This window comes from Taeniopygia guttata, chromosome 1 (assembly GCF_048771995.1).
Source record: "Taeniopygia guttata chromosome 1, bTaeGut7.mat, whole genome shotgun sequence".
Classification (NCBI taxonomy): domain Eukaryota; kingdom Metazoa; phylum Chordata; class Aves; order Passeriformes; family Estrildidae; genus Taeniopygia; species Taeniopygia guttata.
In genome coordinates this window covers 10424284-10451811 of record NC_133024.1, presented here as the reverse complement: position 1 = coordinate 10451811, position 27528 = coordinate 10424284, and the positions used below count along the sequence as shown (strand labels likewise).

Here is a 27528-nt window from a genome sequence, read left to right as displayed (position 1 = left end):
ATTGCTTTTTAGCACAAGGGTATTGTTCTGCCAGATTAATATTTTACTTCTGATGAAGTTTTACAGATCTGGTTGCCAGATCTAGATTTAAAAGTAGTAAGTGTTGTATACCAAGTGCTTTGGAACTAGAGAGCAAAGTTATGGTAACAGCTATTAGCAAAAAAGACCCTGCCTGTAAAACCTGCATGATCCAGTGTAAATAAAAATATTCTTGGAGCCAGCAGACCTGAAACAAAGACTTCTTCTGTTGTAAGCCAAATTCAGTTGGAGAAGCATTGTTGCTTCAGCAGATCATTCAGCTCTTGTCATACAGAGCTGACTCCTACGTGGGTGTGTCACCTTTGAAATCCCAAAAGTAGTTACTGCAGTCCATTGGTTGCCCTCCATGCATAAATTAGGCAGAGACCATGGCAAATCAATCAAGGTGACAGTATTTGTATGCAAAAGCTCACATAGGTGATAGATATGTAACCAAATAGATTCGTTGATGGTTACAGAGGCTTTGCAGAGGTTGAAAACCCTGTGCACAGAATTCCATTTTGCTGCATTTTAGCTGTGCAGCTACTAAATTCCCATGATTTCCCCTAAGCCTACAATAAGAGGCAAGATAAAAATAAAACATGATTGCAGGATAATTTTTCCTTCACAAAATGAATTTGTTTCTAGTTCACTACTTAAAGGAGATCTTACTTTGTGTTATAAAACAAGTATGTAAAAGTAGAATTGCTCCTGAAGGACAGCATTAACCATACCATTAAACTTGCAGATTACCGAGTAAATGACAACATTGCTCCAACTATTCCCTACAACCAGTCCTATGACCAGAATACAGGTGGATCCTACAACAGCTCAGACAGAGGCAGTAGTACATCTGGTGAGTACCTGCAGTGCTTTCCAAGCCTTAGGCTTTGTGGTGTCTGCATGCTGTACCCGTGGTTAGCAATATTTACTGGGCTTACAGAAGGAGTGATGGGGAGGAATCCATGGACAGTCGATGTTGAACAGCACAAAAACTGTCCCAATAGGTGCCTGCATTTCTGTTGCATCCTCAGGATTGCTTAGTGTCATCTAAATGTCAGTTAAGTAACAGATTTTCTGAAATTCTGGAAGTCATTAACTCAAATAGCAGTTTGATTTCCTAATGCTGATGGTGTGCTGGGTAATGTTGTGTTTTCCAGATGGGCAAGTCATAGCAATTTCTTTCTAACTGCCACCAAAAAAAAAAAAGTATTTTAATTTATGTGTTACCTTCCTTGCACTTTAGTGACTTTCTTTCTCATCTCTTGGGTCTACTTACCCAATTAATGAACCAGTTCAAGATACACAGCAGATGAGTGATACCCAACAGAACTCTGCTTTAAGAAGTTTTTCATTTTGTAAATTAAACCCATGCATTTCATTGAGTAAAAGAGCATTCAGGCATACATAAAATTTTTATAGGTTTCAGTCACTATATGTGATTGTTTTTGTAATTATAATAAAATTACTTTTGTACATCATTTAGATATAGATGGTAAATAATTAAATTTTGTTTCTCATTGGCATCTCCTATACAAACTATCTAAAAATTCTTTGTAAAATTCTTGAAACAAAACAGCTTTTTGTGCACTCTGTACTTAGGGACCACAGAAAATGTTTTAATTAGAAAGTTACGTTTTATCATTGTAGTATAACCTTTCACTTCCGAGTTTGATTTCTGGTGGAGGTATATGAGCTAAACCAGAAACTACACATAGGCTTGGTTTGGGGCTTTAAGTGTGGTAGTTAAGCTGTGTTTATTTATATCAAACCAATTTCAGGGTGAGTTATGGCCACAGTCACAAGTGTCCTGAACTTTACATCTACTAATCAAGATGCAGACTTTCCCCATTCTATTCTGCTGTTTTCTTTCTGGCACTGTTGCCTTAATCCCAACCAATCAAGACTGCTTTGTCTTGACCGATTCTGACCAAGACACAGCAGAGACATAAATATGTTGATGAGCCCTGCTGTGCCTCTGGATGATCTGGATTCTCAGTGGCTGGGAGAAGATAAGCACAGCTCCCAGTTCTCCCAGCTGTCTCCCAGGTGTTGCTCTGAGAGGCAGCCTTTTGCCCATTCTCAGGTCTAAAAGATCAGGATGTGGTGCTGAGCCTGTGTTCAATGATGTTGCGACTTGAAATTCAGCACGAAACATCTCAGGGGTATGAACCATGCAAATTAAAAATGAAAGGGTGGTGTTCTCCATGCTGATATCTATTAGGGTTATTCATAACTCTAACAATTTATAGTCCTATGCCAAGGAGTCCAGCAGGAATGAAGAAAGGTGACCAAAGTAATAAATTAATTGTGTTGAATCATGTATATATCATGGTGCTTAGGATACAGTATGCAGGTTGCCTTGGCATACTTAGTGTCTTGGTTGACATAATAAGATACCACAAAAACAATTTAACATAGCTCAAACATGTGTATCTGGCAGCTAATGTGGGACGATAATAACCAGAACTACTCTTACTAAGAGTGGAAAATCTGAGACAGCAGAAGTGAAAAAAAACCCTTCCTAAATCTCACTGCAGTGTATTTAATCATGCATGTAATGTTTTACTGTGACAATATAAAATCATGCCTCAGTTTAAGAGAGTAACGTGAAGGATTCTAAAACATACTCAAAATCACAGTGACTTTATCTACATAAAAGGAGTCTATCTATAATAAAGATGTAACAATAGCAAAGGATGAAAATGTATATCTATACCAAGGAACCATGGTTGAGCCAGTTCTCAGCTGCATCCAAACTTAAAATTTGCAACTACCTGAATAATTGGTCTTATTCACAGTTGTTTGAACTGTTGAAGCTGCATTGCTTTATTATGAGCTGTAATTTTCCAGTAATAGTAGTTGAAAACATTTGTGAAATACTTCATCAATCTTTATTTCTTTCCTGTTATTTTAGTTCTTCCAGCAATTATTTTCAACTGCACCTGCCATTTAGACTAAAAGTAGTAATTTCATTGTGCCTAAAATGTTTCAGTGGACAAGTACAAATTACCTATATTCAGTGACTTAATGCAACAGTAGAACTTTAATAGATCATATCTGTATCATATTGTATTTTAGGTTCTAGCAATTAAACAGGATAAAGCACTTCAGAAAATATGTCTACAACTCATTTGTTTTAGATGATAATCTTTAATGTAATTAACAGAAGTAGGAAGCTCACTCTTAATGACATTGCTTGTAAAATTCATTTATGGTTTTATCACATTTTGGCTGTTTATTTAAAAAATTAAAGTTTTGTATCCCATGTGTGTTTTACACACTATGTAAAGTTCCTGGTTAAATTCAACCACTTAAAATGTAGACCAATTCTACAAAGAAGCTACAATCACCAAACTAGTGTAAAAAGAAGGAATAATTGCTCCAAAATGAGCAAAACAGTAAATTCTCAAAGAATGCATGAGCATCTGGGAAGGGGCTAAAGTTGTTTTGGTTTTCACAGCTAGTGCTGAGGAGAGACTTCAAAACATTACAAATATGTGCTGCTTTTTATTCCCAGGGAGTCAAGGGCACAAGAAGGGTGCTCGGACCCCAAAGGCTCCCAAGCAAGCTGGCATGAACTGGGCAGATCTTCTCCCACCCCCTCCAGCACATCCACCTCCCCACAGCAACAGCGAAGATTACAGTCTTTCAGTGGATGAAGGGTAAGAAAGAGGAAGGCGTTGTGCACCTCCCACTTTAATCACTAGTTAATTGATGTGTGATTTGCCCTACAAGCTGGCAGTGAGACCTTCCTCCAGCACTGTTCTGGTGCTGCTCATTGAGCTGTAGCGTGGCAATTTGGAGAGCACTTAGTGACAGTGGTGTGCATCCACTCGGCACATCCTTACTGAGCTGTTCTCAAGAGCGCAGAGAACAATGGTTTGTTTCTGGGCTATTAATACATGTATCAGATATGCTAATTACACAGCACAAATTTAAGTACTTATTTTCTTAAAAAATTAATTTTAGCTATGACCAAGAAATTCCTTGTCCTGTGCCACCTGCAAGGATGTATCTGCAGCAGGATGAGCTAGAGGAAGAGGAAGAAGATGAGCGAGGTCCTACTCCACCTGTGCGAGGAGCAGCTTCCTCTCCAGCCGCTGTCTCCTATAGCCATCAGTCAACTGCCACTCTCACCCCCTCTCCCCAGGAAGAACTCCAGCCCATGTTACAGGACTGTCAGGAGGATCTGGGACACACACAACACCAACCTGACCGGAGGTGTGTGAATGCAAATGTAGCGAGAGAGATGTGACAAGAGTCATCCGAGCCCCACTGAAAATTCCTGTTGAATTTAGTGAGGCCAACAATTTCCCCGTTATTCTTTTGCTTTTTAACTTCTAACCCAGGATGCTAGAACTATTTTAACCTAGGAAATAAGTAATTAAGTTGCTTTATTATTGTACCATGGGAAGAAATGCAGTATATCACTTTAGGGTACATATGATGCTGACATAAGTTAAATTCACAGTCATCAGGTTATTAAAGTGGTATCGTTAGCACAGCTTACCATATAATTACAGTTCCATTGTTTCCAATAGATTTACTGCATTATTACCATAAAATAGCATGCATTATTTCACAGTAACTGTGCAATTAACTTGTCACCAATATGTATGAATATATATAAATATATAATTTATATAACCTATAGATTTTGCTCCTCTCATAAATCCTAATACAGGAAATTACTGCTTGCAAAATTTTCTTAACATTTCCATCTAACTTATTTAAAGGAATGACCAACATTAATAAAGACAGATATTTGCTACAGGGATATCTTGTTTCTTCTCTGAGTTGCTTTTATAACTGTTTTGCATATAAACTCTCACAGCTTCTCTCCCATAAAACAGTGAATTCTGAATGAGCCCTTTTATGTACGATGCTTACATCTCTTGGCTTTTGTTAAGAAGGCACAGCTTTTCCATCCCAAATGATGGGCTTTTATTATCTCTTTCCTCCAGTGGTTTGCACAGATTGTTTATTGCTATAAATATATAAACTTACTGATAGCATTCTATGTAGAATTTCTATTTTTAGCAAAATGCAAACCTTTTACAATGAAATTTATATGATTTTTCTAAGTAGACTGTAGAGCTTTGATTTTTCAGCATAAGTTACTGGATATTTATAGATGTGTTTTCCAGAATGTTTTTTAAAAGTTAGGTCATTTTTATGGTTCCCATTTTTTAAGTAGGGAGTAGTTATGCATCTTTTTTTAAAGGGGTCTATATCGGCTTTTATTTTACCTCCCCCCCTACTTGATGTGGTTTGTTTCCTTTACTCTTTATGGCAACACATGTACTGTGTATCTTTGCCTCCTTTCCTCTTCTTTCCTTTCCTCTTCCTTATCTTCCTGAGTCTTTAAAAATCACTCTTTTAATTATTGGATGGCTAATTTCCTGTAATTTCCACTGGCCTGGTAGGCTGGTCCACAGAAGTGTTCATTTTAATCACTTTAATTTTCTGGGTTATTTGACGGGTAAAACTAGGTGGACACAAATGAAAAGGGGAAAAGCTAAAGTCACCAACAGACATGAGTGACTTTCCAGAATCTCTGTGATTTTCTGGAGATCAGGACATGTGTCCTGACATACAGAATGGAGTAGACACAGAAGCAGATGTATACAAACATGCATAACCAGCCAGCAGCTGTCTAGAAAGGAGAAAGTTTGCTCAACACAAAGACTCCTGGCTGGTCACCATCAATGCCATCAAAATGTAGTGGCAGAGGGAGCTGGAATGATGTTCCAATTTAAGCTCCCAGGGCATACAACTTACTCTTTTTGTGGACTGAAAAAATAAAATATATATTTATTTTGTCCTTCCTACAATGGCTTAGTCTAGCTTTGCTGAAAATCTTAGAATTTGTTAGTGACTAATTTTGTCTTTTCCATCGTACTTTTAAAAACATTGTTTCTTTTCTTTTTGCCGCATCCATCTCATCAGTCTAAAAGTAGTCATATAATCCTATTTATTTGATTTGTAAGGCTTGGCTGGCTACCTGTTCCATTTGCTGGTGTTGATACGACCCAGGGCTGCTGTTGAGGAATTGGGTGTCCTGTGCTCAGCAGCTGTAACCCGTTCTGGAAGGGTGGAGTCCTGTTTCAAACTAAGAATACATTCCAAGTGCTGCCCTTCCACACTGATTTCAGGTGTTTTGTAAACAGTGTATAGTGAAATGGTAAATGATGTGTAGAGAAAATAATGCCTGAAATGCTGTTTATCACACCTTTTATTAGCTTTACTCATAGTTCTGCTGGGTATTATTTCATTTGCTGGTCAGAACCAGGCATCTGGAATAGGAATCTGATGGTGAGGGTGTACTGTAATATTTCTCTGTCTGGTGAGCTTGCTGGAATTATAGCAAACTGAAATACAAACCTGTGGTCTGGAAGAGTCAAAAAGCAGAGAAAAAAACCCAAAAGATTTAGTGGGATAGCAGGTGGTATCATGTTGAACCCAGAGCTGAGACAGGAGACAATGTCATTGTGAAAGTGAGAACCTGCATGAGATAAAGTATTGCTAATTTTGTATGGCCATGAACCAGCTGTTCTCAATTAGCCTATCCCTAAAGGTTGGCAGTTAAACTACATTTTCAAGAACCCTAACATATATTTTAACCATTTGCCTGTCTTCTAATACCAAAACCTAGAGAATAGACAAATACATCACAAGGACATTTGTCACAAGAGCTTTAAATTAAGATCATAAGACTATATTGGGCAAGGTGTCTAGTCAAAGCAGGTTACAGGCAGCAACAGCTTCTGGGATTTGGGGGTGCTGTTATAAAATGTTTATTGAATATTTATCCCTATTTTTCATTCTGTTCAGTACTTAATGCAGCAAGTGAAAAACAATAATGATGTAGTCCAGGGAGGATCCAATTTGCTCTTGCTACAAGAGTATTAGGTCTTTCCTTGCTTACATTTCTTTCAAAAATCAATACGTATTCCCATTTATTAAAATTTTTTAAAAACCAACCAAAAAACAAAACCAAAACCAAAATTGCATGACACCCACACAAAAGAGTAGATTTAACCATGAGACTCGCCATTTCTCAATGAGATAATAAGAGGGCAAAGTTGACAAAGGAAAATTACTTTGAAATTTTTTTCAAAGCAGACTGCAGTAGAAATTCCTGGTGAGCACAGCCAACAGAGAATAGGAGAACCATTACTGCAGAAAGTGTGTTTTCTTGCCTAACAAATGGCAATTAAAGAGCGTGTCTGTGGCCCCATGAAGAACTGTTGACAATGTTGATACCTGGTACTTGTGAGTGAAGTATTAACTAATCTTGAACATTGATCTGATATCTTATACTTTGTTTCCTTTAGCTGGAGATACCATGACTGACAAATTAAGATCAAAATTAGTTAACCTATACATCTGTATGCATGTTGGTACCCCTAAGGCTTAGAACTGACAGTATGGTAGAAAATTCTTTTGTTTCATCACCTAGATCAATTTAAAAAATAATGAAATTGCAGTCTCTCTTTTCATATCTTTCTGAATCACCAAGGTGGGTGAGGGAAGGTAATGTTAATGGAGCAGTCTATTTGGATAGATGCATCTGTTGGCATCGATAGTTTCAAGCTATATGTTTACAGTTATTTCTGTTGCTTATACTCTCAAGGGTGCACAAATAATTTTTTTAATAGCCACATGATCTGTAACCAACTCTTTGCTTAGCTCTACATGTGTTATTTAGGGAAAACTAACAGCTTTATCATTAAAGTCTGTGGTAAAGAAAGTATATTAAAAAATCAGACTTCTTTGTGATAAATTTCAAGCTACACAGCTGTCAGTTCTGATTTACAGCAAAAGTATAAATTAAAAAAACAAACCTGAGCATTTCAGATATAAACTACGTTGATTTAAAAAGGTCGGCCTTGCTTGCTGGGAAATAAAAAAAATATTTTCATCAATCTGCTCTTTCTTCTGACTTCATTACATGATTTCAATTCTTCTCACCCTTGTGTTTTTATGCAGACGTCAACAACCTGTGAGTCCTCCACCCCCTCCAAGGCCCATCTCCCCACCACATACCTATGGATACATCTCAGGCCCCTTGGTCTCTGACATGGATACCGACGCCCCAGAAGAGGAGGAGGACGAGGCAGATATAGAGGTTGCCAAGATGCAGAACAGGAGGCTCCTTTTGCGTGGCCTGGAGCAGACCCCTGCCTCCAGCGTTGGGGATTTGGAGAGCTCCGTGACAGGGTCCATGATCAATGGCTGGGGCTCGGCCTCTGAAGAAGACAACATCTCCAGCGGGCGCTCCAGCGTCAGCTCCTCCGACGGATCGTTCTTCACCGACGCCGATTTTGCACAGGCCGTCGCAGCAGCCGCCGAGTACGCCGGCCTCAAAGTGGCCAGACGGCAAATGCACGAGGCAGCAGGAGGTGAGTTGTCCTCTGCTCCACGGGAGGACCAAAAAAGTGGCCACTGTGAAACGAACCTGTCCACAGGTGCTTTCTGAACTCCTGTTCTTGGGATGTTTAGAAGTCTGGAAGAGGCAGAAACGGAGTTTTGGTGAAATAGTTAAAATAAATTGCTGCTCTACTCTGTTTTCATAAGTAGTTCCTAGTTCTTTGATCTCGCTGATCACAGACAAACACCAACCCTGCTGGTGGATTTACACTCAGAAATGAATGAGAGGGTGAAAAAAAAGGATTCTAGAAGTCTGTCTTTTCCCAGTGTAAGGCTCACAGTGTTTTCAGTTAATCTGAAGAGTTTCAGTCACAAGAGAAGATTTAATCCTCTCTTGAAATGTCCAAATAAATAGTAAACATTTAGATTCATATTTTCCCTGGATTTGGATTTGGGTTTTTTTTTTTGAGGAATTTTGTTCAGGCTTTTGCTGTTGTGTTATTGGGATGAATTGCCTTTGTGTTGGTTTCATATTTTGATAGCTGTTACGAGTTGCATTTTAAATTATAGATTATGCATATGCAGCAGGGCCTTATGTATATGTTTGTGTTTTTCCTGAAACACCACTGAACATATGAAACATGATATTTCATTTTTTGCAAGATACTGGATACTAGTAGCACTGGATATATACAGATAATCAGTAACCTTACTAGGCCAAATGGATGTTGTTACACTGCATCTAAAAACTGAGAATACAGCAGGTTTCAGGCAGTTCCATGAATGTTTTGACAATCAATCCTATTAAACTGCCAGACCTGCAGAAGAGGTACTCTGTCACAACTGTGTCCACCCTGACTCCACAGATTTTCAACCTTCCTCCCACTTCAGAGATCCTCTCCCAGTTAACAGTCCTTTGTTTCATTTCAACACAGCTGTTCATCATGAAGAGTGAGAGGGGAGGTAATTTAGTAATTCTGGATGAAATCCTGACGGATTGAAGTAGGTGGCAAAACTCCCATTCATACCCATGGGGCCAGGATTTTATCCATTTTGTAAAAATAAATTCCTATAAATATGTGTAGAGACTTACATATTTAGAAAAGGTCTTTTACGTCCTGTTGCTAATATTTTTGCAACAGTTATGTTCATTTTATGCAATGATTTATATATATATTGGTATTATGTGTGCCTGACTGCATGTCCTAAAAAGATGACACTTCTTACCTGCAAATAATCTGTGATTAATGCCAGTCATCCAACCTCAATGCATTCCTGAAAATTCACTCAAAGTGGCAGAGGGGACTTCTGTACCCAAGTCCTTCTGGTCACTTGCTCTGCTTATGGCAGGGATGACCCTGTGTAGCCCAAGCTAGGGGAGGGGGAACCTGAAAGGGAAGCGTGCTCTTTCCAGAAACTGGCTGGATGGGAATCCTGTTTGTGCGTGCCTGCTGATGGATTTCGTGCTCCTGGGGCAGGAGCTACCAGCTACTAAGCAGCTGGATAATTTCTGTGCAACCAAGCCAGCCTGCCTAATGATAGGATAGCAAATGCTTCGATTTAGTTACAGCTCATTCTAAAACTGGATGAGCTTTACTGGTGTTCCAACAGTGTATTTTTAGGTTTTGTACAGCTAGAGCATTCTGATGTGAAAAGAGAAAGTATGAAAGGTCTTATTTTAGGTAAGAAGAATAATTGCTATTGTTCAATAACCATTTGCAGGCCGTAGACATTTTCATGCATCACACTGTCCCAGACCCACCAGCCCTGTATCTACCGACAGCAACATGAGTGCTGTTGTAATACAGAAGGTCCGACCTGCCAAAAAGCAAAAACACCAGCCAGGACATCTGCGCAGAGAAGTCTACACAGATGGTGAGTCCACTGAAATGGGTGAAAGCCTCAGTGAACCTTTCTAAATATGCATTCAGTGCGTGCGCGTGAAATTTTTCCACAGAGATAACGCTGTGTTTCAGAATTCAGTGATTTGTGTTTCCTGTTGCTAAACACGCTGAACAGTTTAATCATTTTAAATGCCAGAGATCCTTAATACTGTACATTGATGTTGCCACTCCAGAGCCTTGCACCTGTTTTCTATAGTGTCCTAATCGGCTAATTACCATCATTAGTTAAGAGCCCACATAGCTTAAATCGTACAGTCATTGAGAATAATGCGTGGTTAGGATTAAAATCTTCGTTCACGTGACTGACTATTAAAACCTTCAGAATGTGTCTTTTCCTGAAAAAAAAAAAAACAATTCACCGTTCAAATGGTGGACAACACAAATTCAGCGAATTGCAATCCTGACCGCTGCTTTGTTGGGAGCGGTTACTTTGTGAGGGAAAGCGAAATCTAATCATCTTCTCTCGTGCCTTCACACACAATATCAACTCCTGCTGAAAAGGTAGTGCTTGTATTCTCTTGGGGGTGTAGGATGATAATGCAAACACTGTGATGTTGTCTAGAGAGAGCCTTTAATGAAAATGCCTCAGGTGGTGCAGCTTTTATTAAAGCACTGCCTTCCAGTTGTATAAAACAATCCATGGGCTTTGTTGGAAATTCATGTAAGATAAATTCCCCAAGACTTAACCCATCTTGTCAAGTTTGCTGAATTTGCTAACAGGAGGGAGATGTGGGGGAAGGGGAGGGGAGGGAAGGGAAAAGGAAAGAAGGGACAGAGCTCCCCACCTCCTGCTTCTCTGCAACAACAATCTGATTAGGACTTTCATTACTAGCCTGAAATTTTTCAAAGAGGGGCATCATTTGCCATTATCATATGAAAGGCTAATATTATAGATCCTTATCCAGGGTTACAAGAAGGGAGTTTTGAACCACTTCTCCCTGTGATTCCTGCCACTTGACAAAAAAATTTAATACAAAGCTCAAAGCACGATGAGCAGAAGTAATTTAGCAATGAGTGGTTGTCCGTGCTATTATCTGTACTTTATTCGGAGTATTTTCTCTCAGTAGCATCTATCTGATATTAGGCTGCATTAAATGCTGGCATGCCACAGTGCACCTGGGCCTCTTGGCTTGTGCCCAGGCCCCTTCTGTCAGCGAAACTGAGCTCTTGGAATATTATCTGATTTCAAGGGGTTATTACAGTGCTTTTGTGCATGTTTGCTTCTGTGAAAGGACAACACAAGGTGTAAATCCCAAAACTGTACCAGAAACATTACGTTTATGAAACTCTTGTAATGCTGTTTCACAGGATTTTTTATTGATATTTTAACAGCTTTTATTCTCTTGAAGAGAATGCTCTTAACGGAATAATTGGCAAAGCATCAAGCCTCAATACAAACACAATAGCTAAGCTAGGACATCAGAAATAAATAAATAAGGGTGTTTTATGTGGCCATTTGCTTCTAACACGGGGATAAATAAGAGATGGGCCTCTATTTGATGACAGGTTTTTTGTGAAAGTAGTTATACAGAGTTAAATCATAGAGCCATTGTCATTAGATATTGCAATATAGATTTGACAATCATGATAAATATTTGTTTTGTGTTATGTAGCACCTGCTTACTTCAGCATATTTTCTAATTAGGTAAGAATTTCCACTAACCTTTTTATAGTGCAATACAGCGTGGTCATTCAGGGAATAGCAAATTATGGCTTTATTTCTTGCAGATCTAATAAAATCCAGTTCAAAGGTTGAAGGACTTGTTTGGTTTTGATATTTTTTTAATTATTATTTCTTCCCCTTATTCTATTTGCATACGTATGTTTGGAACCTTGCTATAGATTCTAACCATTCACTTCAATATACTGTGACCCTTTAGAATTAGCTGTAAAGTAACATATAGTAATTGTTTTCCTTAGGTAGAGAAAAGTTATATAGATGCATGTATGAAACATTTAAGCACAACTTACCTTTCTGAGATATACTTAGGTTTTTATACTGGCTTGATGACTAATATTTACATTTTTTTATAAAGGAGTGCCTGATACAGAGTTGCTTTTTTAACTCATAACAAGTGAACATATATGTGTTTGTAGTATTGGGGAATAAAAATCAGAAGCATTCAATAAATACTAAAAAGAGAAAAAATATATTCCTTCATTACTTTCTCGGCCTCTAAAATCGAATTTTGAAGGATTGCATATAAAGAATTTTTTTACTGTTCCCAAATTGCCTGAATTAATGCTTGCTAATACTTCTATGAAATACAAGTGTAATGAAGAATTTAAATGATTAGTTGACAGGAAAGTTATAGAAATAAATTAAAGATTTTCATGAACAGTTGAAAATGCCAAGAGTATTATCAACATCAATATATGTAAATCTTTAAATCTCTTTTTTATTTTCATCATACAGACAAATCTATGAAGGAGGTTATCTTTCTGAAGATGTAATTGTTACTAATGTATCAATAAAAGGCCTCCTACTACCTATTTTTAAATAAGAGTGCTCTCTGATATACTCTGCAATGTCCAAGTAATAATTTTGTATTTTTCTGTGAGCATTAGTTCAAGTCAGTTGCCACTTTATGTGGGATGTGATTTCAGCTCATTTTTTTCATTGACAGTCATCCAGGCACTAAAATGTTCTTCATATTTGTTGCTAAAATCTTTACTCAGTAAGTGGTAAGGATTAAAATGTATGAATTTTTAATTGCTCTTCATCTAGCTTTTTAGGACAGTTTACTAAGAATACATTACAAGAACCAACTAGCAGATGTACCCTCCTTCTCAACCTTGACTGACCTACTTACATATTTAATTTAGAAAACCAAACTTTAAAATAATATCTTTGTCTTTTCTAAAAGTATATATGGCAGACTCTCCTCTGAACCATCTTGTATTGATTTATCAGTTGTTACAAACCCTGGAATTGTAAGCATTTAGATTAAAAGGATAAAAATACTTTGCCATTGTTCTGATTCCCCAGGTCTTTCAATAGAAATTATGCTTTTCACGTGAGATTTTAAATCCTGATTCTTCTTTAAATCTCTGAGTGAGGAAAACATACTGAACAGTTTTGCAACTAACTGGCTGAGACTGTAACTGAGTTATTTAGCTGTGTTACCAATGACATGATGTCAGGGCAGCTGAATTTCTCACAAAAGGCAGTTGAACATTGGCCAAATATTCCTTGAATTTTTGCTTGGAAATGTTAAGCCTTTATGCATGCCAACACCATTTGTACTTTTGTCTCCCTCTGCCTGTGCGGTACAAAACAATCTGCTCTGCATGAAGCAAATTTTAGCAAGGTACAAAATAAGTAGGAATGCATTTCTTACTCTGCTAAAAATCAGCTTGTTATTGAATTATAATAATTTTCATATTCTTGTCCTCTTCTCAGTCCTTACTTCTGAGTCCATTACATTTTTTAAATACATAATTTTTTACTTGAGGTAGGTTTTGTGGAGTGAAAATTGTTTTGATAATTATGCAAATGTACAAAAAAAAAGGCAATAGGCCACAGCTTTTATGCATCACATTGGGTTTTGCTGTACTAATTTGTTCACTCACTTATTGTGTACAGTGTGAGCCATGTTTCTTGTGAGACAAAGCATGAAAACAACCTCACTACATTAATAATAGCTCAGATTATGATGTGTCTGGAAATCTTAAATGCTGTCTAAGGTTTTTTCAAGTCATAACTAATTCTGAGTTTTGCCTACCAGCATGAACGTTAAATAGACTAAAAATTCACTTTGAATCTTACACAATGATAGAATGGCCTAGGTTGGAAGGAACCTCAAAGGTTATCTGGTTCTAACCCCCCTGCCATGGCCAGGGACACCTTAGACCAGGTTGCTCAGAGCCCCATCCATCCTTGCCTTGAACACTCCCAGGGGTCTTCTTCAGTATTGCATCAAATCTATAACTGCTGTTTTCTTCAGGGTATGACTGAAGAAATCTGCAGCTTGATCGAGTTTAAAAGAGAGAGTTGCCTAATGAAGCCTAATTCCCTCATGGGTCACTACTTAAAATTCATCTTGTTGTCCTTATTCGTGGTTTCTCCACTTCAGTGTTAAACTAATTTAGCAGATTATTTTTCCTCAATGCTGTTCAGCTTATGCCGTGGTTCCTGTGTGTGTTCTCATTTAAAAAATTATCATCTCTCCTTTCAAAATACACCTATGGAAGGTTTCTCCTGTAGGCTGAGCTATGAAAGGGCATCCATTAATTGTTTGAGTTCCATGGGAAGCAGGATAGCAGTAATACATAGACATGAATGAAACATGTGAACATAGCTGACCTTTAACAAGTACTTCTGAGTTCTTTCTATTGGTTTGATGTTGCTTTGTGATTTATTTTTTATTCCTTACAAAGGAAGCTTCCATTTTGCTTTTAAAAATAAGTGTATCAGTTTGTACTCGAGGAGGCAGATTAAATCTGGATTTTCTCTGTGATCTGAGCTGTTAAAATAAATACCACAGGGGTGTAATAGCGTTGACCTCTCAAAGGGATTTTTTTTTCCCCCCTCTGTTAAGGATTCTTCTCAATCAGAAGTACTGTGTTATAATGAAGATTTTTATAGTTTCCCTGCAGGTTGCAAAAATGTTCTTGAAAGCGAATATCACTTTTCTTTAGTTATTACTGTACCATAGAGCTGCTGCCAGTTTATGAAACATTTTATATCAGTGCATCTTCCCTTTCCATAGTCAAGATTCAACACCACTTTGTTCATTGTTCTGTGTAGCTGTATAGGATTCTTGAACAAAGTAGTTTGTTCCAATCTTTATTTAACAGGCTACAGGAATGTTCCTTCCCTTCCGTATTCGTTCAGCCTGGTTAAACTGCTGGACACTGGCTCCAAGGGAGGCTGAAAAGGCTGATGGTGGATATCTGCACTCCCTTTACATCAGCAGGTTCAAGAGAAGGGTTATTCAGTGCTTTATTGAAGAGAACATGAGCGGAGCATGTGAGACACAAGACATTGCATTGTCCTGGTTTCAGCTGGAATAGAGTTCATTTCTTCTCAGCAGCTCTTACTGGGTTTTCTTTTGGATCAGAATAAGAATGGTGTTGATGATGTTTCTTTACTAAGTCGTGTTTATCCTAAGTCAAAGACTTTTCTTTTTCCTTGTCTTATGCTCTGCCAAGTGAGGAGGTGCACAGAAGAAACTGGGAGGGAGCATAGCTGGGACAGGTGACCCGAACTGAGCCAAGGGATGTTCCACACCATGGAATGTTATGTCCAATATATAAACTGGGGATTTACCCAGAAGGGTTCAGGAAGGGGGTCTGGCATTGATTGGTCAGTGGGTGGTGACCAAATTGGGTGACCAGTGGGTGGTGAGCAATTGCATCGTGCTTTTTCCCCTCATTCTTATCATTATTGCTATTGTTTACCATTATTGTATTATTTTACTTTTCAATTATTAAACTGTTCTTAGCTCAACATATAACTTTTACTTTGATTGTCCTCCCCATTCCAGTAGGATGAGAGAAGTGAAAGTTCAAGTGAGTGGCTGAGAGGAATTTCATCTCCATGACAGTCCTCTTTGGTGCCCAACACGCACCCCAAAGGATTGAAATAAGGACAAATCTGATCAGAGTGTGTTAAAAGAAAAGCACTGATTCCAGAAGTCTACACTTCTGAGTTTGGGTATTTTCATCCACTTTTGAGTCAGTGTGTCCTCTTCTGAGGGTAGACGTACTGTGAGAAGAAAGTTTTGCTGGGGAAGGAAAGAATTGTTGGAATCTCCACAGGCTAATTAGGAGTTTGTCTTATTTTTTGATCCATGTTCTGTAATTGCTAACAGTGTTCTGTGAGGGGTGGGGTCCATCTTCAGCCTTGCTTTGGAAGAATACTTCTTGTGCTCAATAAGCTTTAGTCTGGATTGACATGGTGTTATGCACTGGGCTTTCAAGGTACATATTACACACAACTCTGAGGTCTTAGGCAGACTTCACATGAATTTTCACATGATTGTTCATGACTGCTGGTTTGCAAGAGGTTATATACTTCTTCAGAACAACACTTTCTACACCAAGTACTGACTCTTAAGATCACATGGCTGTAGATCTTTGTGATCCAGAAATTCAAATTTGCATCTACAGGGCTGGGCAGTGAAAGTAGTTTGGACCTCATGCCACCAAAGAGCCTTTTTAGACATTTTTAGAAGTGGAAGTCTCAGTGCTACACTGATGGCTGGAATTACAGACTTTCACTGCTGAGCTGTGTACTGAACAGAGGTTACCTTTCTAAACCATGGTTAACAGTTACAGATAACGAAGGAAGGCAGCACAAATGATTCTCTGCTTTCTTGCCAAGTGTGTTGTAAGGCTTGGTGCTGTGAACACTTCCCTGTGATCCTGTTCCAGCGCCCAACCACTCTCTGGGTAAAGAACCTTTTCCTGACATCCAATCTAACCCTTCCCTTCATTTAGATTCAGCCATTTAGTTTATCTAGGCTTACATTTGCATTTTTAGGCTTTGAAAATAACAGTCCTTTTTTCTTAAAAGATACCTGCAAATAGTGAGTGTTAGGTAGATACTCAAAATAAAGTCTCAATAGTCAATAGTTTACCTTTAGCTGCTCTCCAAAACTGCTAATATTCATCAAACAAACTGATAGGATTTTTTTGTTTGTTTGTTTTGTTTGTTTGTTGTGGGTTTTTTTTTTTTCACCAAGACAGTAGAGTTACTGCAGCAGGATATAATTTCCCTGAAGTATGTCCAACCTTATGAACCATAATTTTTGACATCTTTCTTCCTCATAATTCCAGTCCAGGCAATTGATAAAATTTCCAGTCTTGTTTAAGGCAGGTGAAGGATAATTCCAAGATATGTCACCAGGTGAATGTGGTGGATGGTTCCCAGTAAGCTTACACAGAGCTTACACTGAATTCTGCATTGCTTCCATCTTTCCACAGGGCTGGATCAAGTCCCTTATGCTTTGTGTCACTGGAAAACCTCTCTAAAATATCTAGCATCTGCCATATCTGAACTTATATGTATATATTAAGATATCTACTTTTTTTTTACTCAGGATTACTGCCTTTATTTTTGGCCTAATTTAGGGAAATTTAAGTTGAAACATTCTATTAAATAGACTTAGAATTAGCTGTATATATAGTGATGGTATTTGAAAAACACAGCTCTTCCCTGATTTTTGTGGAAAGCACACTATTACAAAATGCTGAAGTTTCAATTTTTAATAGTGACAGCTTTTTTCCTAGCAATTCCACTTGAGAATATTAGCCTCATCTCACTTTTGTTAACCTGTTGTTCTCCTAAATCCATGTGAATTGTGCCTATAGCTTTATTGTGAACTGCTTTTCTATTGCCACTTCCTTGCTTGACTCCTATATATTTTTCTTCGCATTGATATTCCACAGAGCACTGTTGTATCCTGATGAACATTTTACATATTCTAGTTCTATGTCCTAATGCTAGAACAGAAAAATATAATGAAGTAAATAATGTGTGTGCTTTATAGATAGTATTTTAAAATGTTCAGAATTTTAGAACCTCTTAAGATGTGCTAATTTAAAGGGACAAATCCAGAAGTTTTTGTGTGTCTTTTTGTTTGTTTGTTTGTTTGTTTCTGTGAGCTTATTATTTCATTGACTGACTGTAATTTTTTATGTTTTAATATGTCATAACATGTCCACAGACATCAAGGATATGAGTGTTATTTTAACTTACTATTTTAAAAGAAGAATGCAATAATACATATAGTTTATCCTTACATATGTCAGCAATGCATCTGATACACATTCTTACATCCCAGCTCGTTTGCTTTAATGCTCACTCCACTGAAGACCTTGAGCAATTGCAGCACAAGGTGCTGTATCCTTGAATGGACTCAGCAAACAATTACAAATGCCAGGAAGGATATGTTATTATCCTTAACTCTTTGTTGGTATCCATAACTGATATCCAAGTGCCTAAAGTTTATTGCAGTTTTTGGTAATGATTTTTAAGAAAATATTGTGATTTGAAAAGGCAGGGAGAGGTCATCCTTTGTGTTTTTAAAGCTCAAGCTTTTGGAAAAATACCCATCAGCAGTTTCAACAGTAACATAATGCTTTATGGGGTGGAGAGAGGAGGGCAGAGGGAGGGCGGAAAGTAAACAAGGCATCTGTTTCTTCAGTTCAAGTCAAATATTATTTCTTAATTTCACCAGTGTGCGATGCCATCATAATTACTCTTCTGTTTCATCCCCACAGACCTGCCCCCTCCTCCCGTGCCCCCTCCAGCCATCAAGTCCCCGACGGCGCAGTCCAAGGCGCAGCTGGAGGTGCGGCCGGTGCTGCTGCCCAAACTCGCCCCAGCGGAGGCGAGGACGGACAGGTCGGCGGAGAGGAAGGCAGCGAGCTACAAGGGCAGGGATGGGGCAGAGGGCAGGCAGCACCCCGACCTGCGGCCGGGCTCGGGGGAGCGCAGAGAGCCCCTGGAGCAGCCGGGCGACGGCAAACCGCGAGCCAGCAAAGCACCAAAACGAGATGGCGCACCAGCAAAAAGTCATCTTCTTCAAGGTCATTCTGCCTGCCCAGGGCTGGCTGGAGTGCTGGGTGGTGGTCGCTGGGAGCTTTGCAGGCTGGGGATGTGGAGTTAGAGCTGCTGAGTTGCCACTGTTTATCATAACTGTAGTGTTAATATGGGTCACACTGAAGAATCTGTTAGGGTTACAAGCTTAATGCAAGCTCGCAAAACATTCTTTTTCTATTTCACTGCCCTTAGACTCATCAGGTATTAAAGCTAATGAGGAGGAAACCAAAAAGAAATATTCCTTAAGTGTTGTAAGGATCAGTATCCCTGCTCCTACCATACACTTGTAGTCTAGTTATATTTAGTGTATTTAATGGTAAACTGGTTCATAAGGAGACTGAGTGAAGTCAGAGAGTAGATCTGTAATTCAGAAACTTAACTCTCCAACCAAAGGATCAACACCAGGCCCATTTTGCCAATTTGTAGAGAACAAAAGGGCCGGAATGATACCTAGTCCTGTTCAAAGAGTAAGAAAGCCCTAGTGGTTGTGGATTAAGTATAAATACTAACCCACAGAGCATTCTATGAGCCAGACTTGACCAAAGAAATCTTATATATGGGAAGTGGTAAGTTTACTAATTAATGGAACATTCCAAGAGTTCACCAAGAGCACAGATTGATACAAATGCCTGGTCCTTTCTGCCTGCAGGTATTTAGGGATAACATCAGAGGTGTTTGGGTATTAAGTTAGTTAAGTGGGCATGTGAATAAAAGTTTGATTACAGTGGATTGCTTTAGAGAAAAGTTATTAGAATACTACCATAGAGGATGGTGGTGAAATACTAAAGCATGGTCGCTGATTGTGTCTCCAATTCAGCCTGAGAAATGAAGGGTCCAGTATTTAGATGGAGTGAGTTCCTTGTATCATACTCGTATTCTCATTTCCTCCTACTCTGTCATATCCAATATATACTACACGGGTGGGTTTTTTTCATTTTCCTGTAGAACATAGAGCAGGGATCCTAAATTGAAATGAAATGGATACTAATCATGAATTAGTTTTTCTGTAGTGAATGTTACCATGTAAAGACTATAAATTTCCTTGAGAAAACTTCTGTAATGCTGCTATAGAAGCAGCATATTTCATGTTCTTGTCAGCCATCACTTTAAACCTCCTGAGAATCATAAAAAGTAAATCAACTGCATGCAGAAATTTTAGGTTCACAGTATCTCTAGGCTTGTAAACATAACAATGTATGCATTTCATTATACAGAGGACATCCTGCCATATTCTAGACCAACGTTTCCAACATCAAATAATCCTAGAGATCCCAGCTCCTCCAGCTCCATGTCGTCAAGAGGCTCAGGAGGCAGACAGAGGGCAGATCAAGCAAATCTAGCCCGAAGGAATGTTGCAGAAATGCAAGTACTGGGAGCCTATGAACAAGGAGAGGAGGAAGAAGAAGAAGAGATGGAGGTAACTGCAGTTGTAATACTGAAGATGACTACAATAAAGCTGGGTATTTTTAGACAGATGTCAGGAAAAAACGCTTTTGAACCTGAAATATTTCTGTTCAGGCAAATTAGTGCATTTATCTGTCTATTAAGGTAATCCCCAATACAAGTAAACAAACTAGGAATGTGTCAAAATATAAAAAACAAGTAATGTATAGTATAATGTAATTGTCACCACAGTAAAACTTATGGAACAGGACTTGCAGAAATAGAATCATTTGAAGAGCATTTTACACTACCCAGATTCTTTCAAAACTGAAAATAACTAGAGCATCTAAGAACACCATGCCATTGCCTTTCACATCTTCTGACAGTTTATAATTCTGTATTTTATTAGATATTAAGATGCAAACTTTTTTCTTTACTTTTCCTGCCTAATGATATTGATTCAATCTAAAGACTTATTGTAGAAAGGGTGGCCAACACACAGTCACACTGCTGTGCATAATTTAAAGTAGTAATTATAATTTAAAGGTGGAAAATCTCTAAGAAGTATGTCAAACAAAGTTTGAATAATAAAGCTTAACATGTAGTAATCCATATCCTCTTTTTTTAATACAGGAAACAGAAAGCTGAAGACAACGACATGTACTGTAACAGGCTTTTAAAATCTAATCAGAAAAAAAATAAATCACTTAAGATGCCTCAAGTCTGATGATGTTTGACGCCAGAAATAATGTTCAGTGCAATCAGAGTGTACAATTTTTCCTTTTTCCTCATGCCATCAGAATGCTAGTTTTTATTTTACTCTTTCTTTGTAAGCCCTCCTCACTAGGAACGGCCCTTGCCTATTCCGTATCGCTGAGTGCATCACCTTCTCTGCCTGAGGAGGCAGGGAAGCTGCTCTTCGAGGTGCTTGGGCCAGCTGCTGCTCCAGGATTAGAACAGAAGGGAATTCCAGGGCCTGGGATTCCAAGGTTTCTCCCCAGTTCTCCAGCGAGCCAGTCGGTACCGCCGCAAGGGACGCGGCCGTGATCAAAGAGCTCCCCAGGGTGGAGGTGGTGCAGAGCATCCTCTGCTTCTCGGGGTTCCACTGGGCTCTGCAGTCACTGCAAATGGTACCTTGCAGCTTTAACACAGACTGCGTGTCTTGTGTTCTGCCAGTCTCTTGCTAACCTTTTGCAGATGATACAGTTTGACAAATGAAAGTAAAATTAATTTGGGACAAGATGGCTCTTATTGTAAATATGTACTCATTTTAAACCCCTGTGGTACTTTGGTTTGTCTTTCCATTTTCATCATTAAATACATTCTTATTAAAAATGTCCTTTGGGATAGGCAGGAGGTAAGCCAATGTGATTGCTATTTGCCTAATCATACCATGAGCAAGTTTATCTGAAACTTTTTTCCGATTTTCAGCTTCAACACTGCTTACAAAAAAAAAACCAGTGGACATTTTTAATAACCATTAGGTAATATCATCAACTGCTACTGGCCCAAATCTCAGACCTCTACTTGTGTCAATTCACCTTAAAGAAGAAGTGCCACTTAAAGAAGTTTTGTTTGATCTTGGCAATGATTTTTTTTTGTAATGCACTGCTTATCTTTTTTTTTTTTTTGGTTTTAAAAGCACAATCACTAAACTTTGTTTGTAAACCATTGTAACTATTAACCTTTTTTTTTTCTTGTCTTATTGAAAATGTTAAGCATTTGTTTGGGATATTTTTCATCTTTTTGTTAATGCTTTATGTTTGTATTTGGAATATTTGAATGATGACAGATGGTAAAGTAACAAATGTTAATGTGGGCCATAATCGAAACACTTCTCACTTTTCCTGGACTTACAGAAAATTACCAATTTTTCTGTGGCCTCTTTCAACATTGGATTTTCATTAAAACTGAAATAGAGGCATTAGTTGCATTCAATTTGCCAAATGATGTCCTCTGTCTGTAGGTTTTCTGATCTTTTTTGTAATTATAAAATTCCTTTGTCATTGGTGCTAATGGAAAAATGTGTGTTTGTTTATTGACAGCTATCAGGACTAGCCCCAATGAAAAAAAAAAGAAAAAAAAAAGTGTTTTGGTGTTTACCGAGGACTGAAATTTTTCATTTAGCTAATTTTTAAAGAAAGGTTCCATAGAAAGGGTGTGCAGTACTAAAGGAAAATCCATGTGATTAATGTTTTCATTATGTTCATGTAAGAAACCTCATATTTTAGCCATAATTTTGCATACTGAGGATCCAATAATCAGAAAAGTAATTTTTGTCACATTATTTATTAAAAATGTTCTCAAATACATTATCTTTCCTGTGTAGTTTCTTGTGTTCCCTGAAGCATAATTTTAAGGGCAACTCTAATCTTATTTCTGTTGGCAAAAGCCAGCATCTGTTCCACTGAAATCATACAGCTACAGTCGCATAAGCAAAAGTGGGAGAGCTGAACACAGCCCAGGATTTTACATAATTACAGTTGATTGCCTTAAAGATCTGATTTCTGGGCGCTTCATGGACTGTGATAATGAAAACTTCTCTCAGCCTGCCAATTTCTAGAGAGAGCTGATGAAGAAAACCTGTACCAACAAAATGCATTCACCTTGGGGGTGAGACACGTTGGCTACAAAGGGAGTGAGATCCAAGTAAGTGAAGAGAATGAATGTTAGGACTCGGTGTTTGTCAGGACCTGCACGAATTCAATTTTCCTTACCTGCTGTGGATCCTGGTGCCGTAGATGATGGCCCCTTTGCCACTCTTGTATTTTCATAAATCTGTTGTCATACTGATCACCCTTTCCTTATCCTCTACCCTTCATCCCAGTTAAAAATCACTGATTTTGACTGACACAATTCTCCACTCTCTTGCCACAGAGCGCTGCTAGAGCCTTAACAGGCACAAGTCTCAGGTACAGGTGTTTTCCATAACTGCAGCTTTGAAGCAAATAGGAAGATTAGGATTAAGTTAAGGTTAAATGTGTAGCCTTTCTTTGTTGATTTTTTTGGGATGTCTTCATTCCTTGTGGCTCAGGTCAGCGTGTGTTAGAGCCAGCATTATCCAGGCAGGAGCTCACAGACAGCCTGGGATGTGCCACAGGAGAAATCCATCTGGCCTGCACCTTTCCTTTGGAGGAGGCAGGAGAGGTTTCATGGGCACAGCTGAAAGGCTTTCCTTTGCTTTTCCCCAAACAGCATTCTGGTTTGGGGTGAAGCCGTTCCCACAGCAAGCTGTGGGGAACAAGGTGGAGCTCAAAGAAGTGTCCCTGGGCTTGTCAGCCCCTTGGCACAAAAGCTTAACCCGCTGCCAAAGGTGTTGCGTAGCATCTCAAAACTGGGATCTGGAAACCATACACTGGATGCCAGCAATATCCATGTCCATCTGTAGCTGAAGTTCTGACCTCAGCCAGCAGCAAGTGGGAAATGTTGCCCTATGAGGCTTTTTAAGAAGTCGTTACAAATTTGTTGATGGTTGATGGATCCCTAAGGGGATTTTTGGATTGCTTTGTGATTGCATTCACTTGTGTCTGGCAGTGTCTTGAAGAGTGTGTCACAGAATTCTCAAGGGTTCTTGCACCCACACTTGGTTCTTGGTGCACTCTGGTTTTACCAAAGCCAATGGTGGCATTTAGAGAAAATGTACAAGGCTGATCTTGAAATTATGACTGCTGTTAGTCGATGTAGAGACACCTGCTTTAGTCTTTGCCATTGAGGTACAGTAAAATGAGGTAATTTACACAAAGCTGCATTTCCTAAAGAATTATGAAGTGATTGGAAAGCCAACACAACCAAAGTAGTGTTCAGGGGTTTTGGTAATGCTCTATACCTGAAAAATCAAGTACTCTACTGGAAAATCCATAGCTTTCGTGTGCTGAGTTAACATAATGAATGTAGACATTTTATTTTTCTCTTTTAGTCTTTCCTGTGAAATCCTGTATGAGTTCCTGTTAAATCTGATTTTACTTGAAGTAAAGTAATACTTGCTAATATGCTGTGAAAGAGGTTTAAAATAATTTTTATAAAATTTTATAAAATGTTGCATATATTCTAGCATTTTTTATCCAATTAGTTTATTTTCCAATGAGTAATTATTCTGATGTATAAATTACAAAGTGCTTTTATTTTAGGGTAATGGAAATATGCCCTAGATCTGTATTTGGAAAAATTGCACAGGAGTAGGTTAGCTGCAACTGATCATGAAACCTAAGCAATTAGTTCTGCTTCAACTCTTGTAAATATAGAGTATCTACCACCTCACTTGTAATCCAGAACCAGCTATTTGTTAAAATAACAACCTGGTTAATTTATAGCTTTAGTTAGCATGTAAATTTTATACAATGTTTTGCTTCTAACATTCTCTACTTTATTTTTTTTTTAATCTATTTTGTTCCTTCAGTAAACTTAAGGGAGAAAGAACTTCCATGGGAAAACTGGAGGATCTGTCCAACATAGCATCTGTTATGCAATATGCTTTTTTGAAAGCTAACATCCCACCTCTGTATTCATAGCTCCTAAAAGATTTCGTGTCAGCAAGAGAACCTTTTATTAAAAATTAAAAATTCTGTATCCCCTAAGTGAAATTTACAAATTAATTAAAGGATCTACGTACAGGTGGAGAAAATTATTTTATACCTTGTTTTTGCTTATGTTACAGATGAAAAATCTTTGCAAACTAAAATCTTACTGCTTATGTACATTGTAATGTGTTTAGTGTGTACAGAGGAAAACTCTGGTATTTGAAAATGCAGATTTTCATGTATATGGAATTTTGTATTTGCTGAGATTAAGGCTGGGAAATGAGAGTCTGTTCCAAACACTTAGATGAAAGGCAAACTTGTTTATGGGCGTTTGAGGTTTGCCTTGAGGTTACACACAAGTAACTTCCAGTGTTGCCATAGACATCATCTTCACTGAATATATCCTTCAACAGCTTCATTTTGTATTGGGTTGAGTAAAAATTTGAGAATTTAGGTCACACAATGACTCTTTAAAATTGGCAACAGCTGTGGATCTCAGTGTTCACTGTTTACCCAGATTTGATTTTCTTCAGGGTTTTTTTTCCTTGTGTATGTTGATTTTCCTATTGCCTAGAAATATGTTCTTCATAAAAGTCAGTGTTGTCTGTGGCAGTAAAATATCTGAAGATTAGGATTATTATTTTTTTAACTGAGAAGTTTAAAATTTCTTTTTAGAGAGCCACTGAATGTTGGGTCACAGAAACATTCAAGCATTTTGAGATGCCGCCATGGAAATGAGGAGATTTATACATTTGCTGTCCAAACTGAAGATGTGAAAAAATTCCATCTTATTCATAAAATGAAAAGGAATTGATGAAACTGGAATCCAGTCTCTGTGAAAGCTACAAAGCAGGAAGGCAGGCTGGAGAAGATGAATCAAGGGATATAAAGAGAAAAAAAAACAAAACAAAAAAAAACAACAAAAAACCTGAGGCACCGAGGAACCCAAGTCTCATTGACACTAATGGCAAAAATAGTGTTGAATTAAACTGTTCTGGAAGTGAATTACCTACTTATGGAATGGCAGAGAACAACCATCACAGTGCAATGAACGCTGGAAGAAGAGTGAAATCCTTGCTGGATGCTTATTTTGTTTGGAATCCTTGCTAAATATACACCAAATGGCCTAATTTTAAGCATTAGAAGTAAAAAAAAAAAGAGGTTTTAATTCACCATGGTTTTCACCTTGTGGCATGAGATGATGAGGATGGGACCTACTGGTTCTATTCTCTGTATCGGCCATAAAGTGGAGCCAATTGCTTTTCAGATTTTCCTTGGAACATGACAATCAAAGCCATGAGGATAAAAGTGGTGTTTATTGATTTTTTTTTTCCAAGCCTAAGATATTTTTAGCAAAAGCAGCATCAGGAAATGTAGAATAAAACTACTTAGTATCGACTGCTATTCTGTGGCTTCCTACCAGTCTTAAAGCACTGATGTGGTTCAAAGTCAGCAGCAAGGGATAATAGTAAAGGAGCCCTTATGGGCTTTGATCCATAGGACAAAAGCAAAATAAATAAAAAAAAAAAAAAAATTAAAAGAAAAACCCTCCACCCCTTCTTTCAGCAAATGGTAGCTAATAGGATATTTCTGAGCTCTATCTTCTAATTTCTGTTTGGATAGCATGAAAATAATGGCCAAGAACCTTTATTTCTGCTATGTTAATTGTCACAGTATCAAGGATTTCATTATATTCCTGAAAATTATGTTTGTACAAGAAATTGCATTCTCCTGAGCTGAGTACAGAGCAATGCAGTTCCTCATACCCAGTAAAAGCCTGAAAAAAGTGACGCTGACCACAAAGTTGTCAGCAGCATGCCAAGTCTTTATCCCACTGCTCACTCACCTTACTAATACGAGTTAAAATAGAAATAAAATGTTAGTTCCCACAGCCTTTGTTAATCATACTACAAAGGTGGCAGCATTTGATGGCTTAGGCAGCTTAACATTTACAAACCATCATAATCCCAAAGTCTGTATTTCTTGGATAGTAATACCTGAAATTTTGTAACTGTGCAAGGTGCCAATGAACTCCAGTCTTACAGGAAACAAAATCCATTTAGGCACATGGAAACTATTTACATGTGCCAAGTGGCTACATAGATAGATTTATCTGTCTGCTCCTGGAGCTAATTTCATTCTTATGTGATTTCTTTAGGAAGGACATGTATATTTTTATGCTTTTGCTACTGTAGGTTGAATTCTTTGGCAGGACTTCCAAGAACCATCATCAGCTTTATGTGTACAAGGTGTAAGGGAAAAGACTGTACATTTGTTCATCAACCTAAATTTTTCTGCCCTTCTGTGCTTGCATTTTGACATTTTTCACTTGCACTTTACCTTTTTTTCCTACATAACCCAAGTCCCTGGCTGTGACTCTCTGGCTTGCTAAAACCCTTTCTGTTTGTTGAGCAACTCTGATTTTGGTGAGTATTTTGCAAATGCTTCTCTTCAGGGGAAATTTTTAATTTTTCATACTACCAGGAAACCAAAACCACATCTTCACTGGGAACCTCACTTTGGCTGGCTAAAATGAAGGCAGGCAGTAAATCCAGTACAGATACCTTATCCTGCCTATGTAACTCTTCTGAGAATTTACCAAAATCATGAAGGCTAGCAGAGGGCTGATGTTCAGTGTCTGAAGGACTGCAGTGTTTTCATTTTTTCCACATTAGTAAATGCCACAAATACAAGCTCAGTCCACTGATGCTGTGGGAATGCATCACCTGGTACAGTTCTTTATTCCATCCACATGTACATTTGTAATTCTCTGTCACAG

The 27528-nt window shown here is 38.1% G+C and overlaps 1 protein-coding gene across 11 annotated transcripts in view; it reads left to right on the top strand.

The window, feature by feature from the left end:
* The window catches only part of ROBO1 (roundabout guidance receptor 1), a 687808-nt gene extending 665264 nt beyond the window's left edge, over nt 1-22544 (top strand). For 10 of the 11 annotated variants that reach the window (XM_072923395.1, XM_072923401.1, XM_072923415.1 and 7 more), the window contains 8 exons: nt 767-874; nt 3539-3683; nt 3991-4242; nt 8014-8426; nt 10117-10269; nt 18528-18836; nt 20064-20266; nt 20866-22544. In XM_072923395.1, the coding sequence (XP_072779496.1) occupies nt 767-874; nt 3539-3683; nt 3991-4242; nt 8014-8426; nt 10117-10269; nt 18528-18836; nt 20064-20266; nt 20866-20880 (1598 nt within the window). In that variant the 3' untranslated portion in view covers nt 20881-22544. The remainder of the gene's footprint in view (nt 1-766; nt 875-3538; nt 3684-3990; nt 4243-8013; nt 8427-10116; nt 10270-18527; nt 18837-20063; nt 20267-20865) is intronic. The other variant, XM_072923411.1, reaches the window with a different exon arrangement.
* The last annotated feature ends 4984 nt before the right edge of the window (nt 22545-27528 follow it).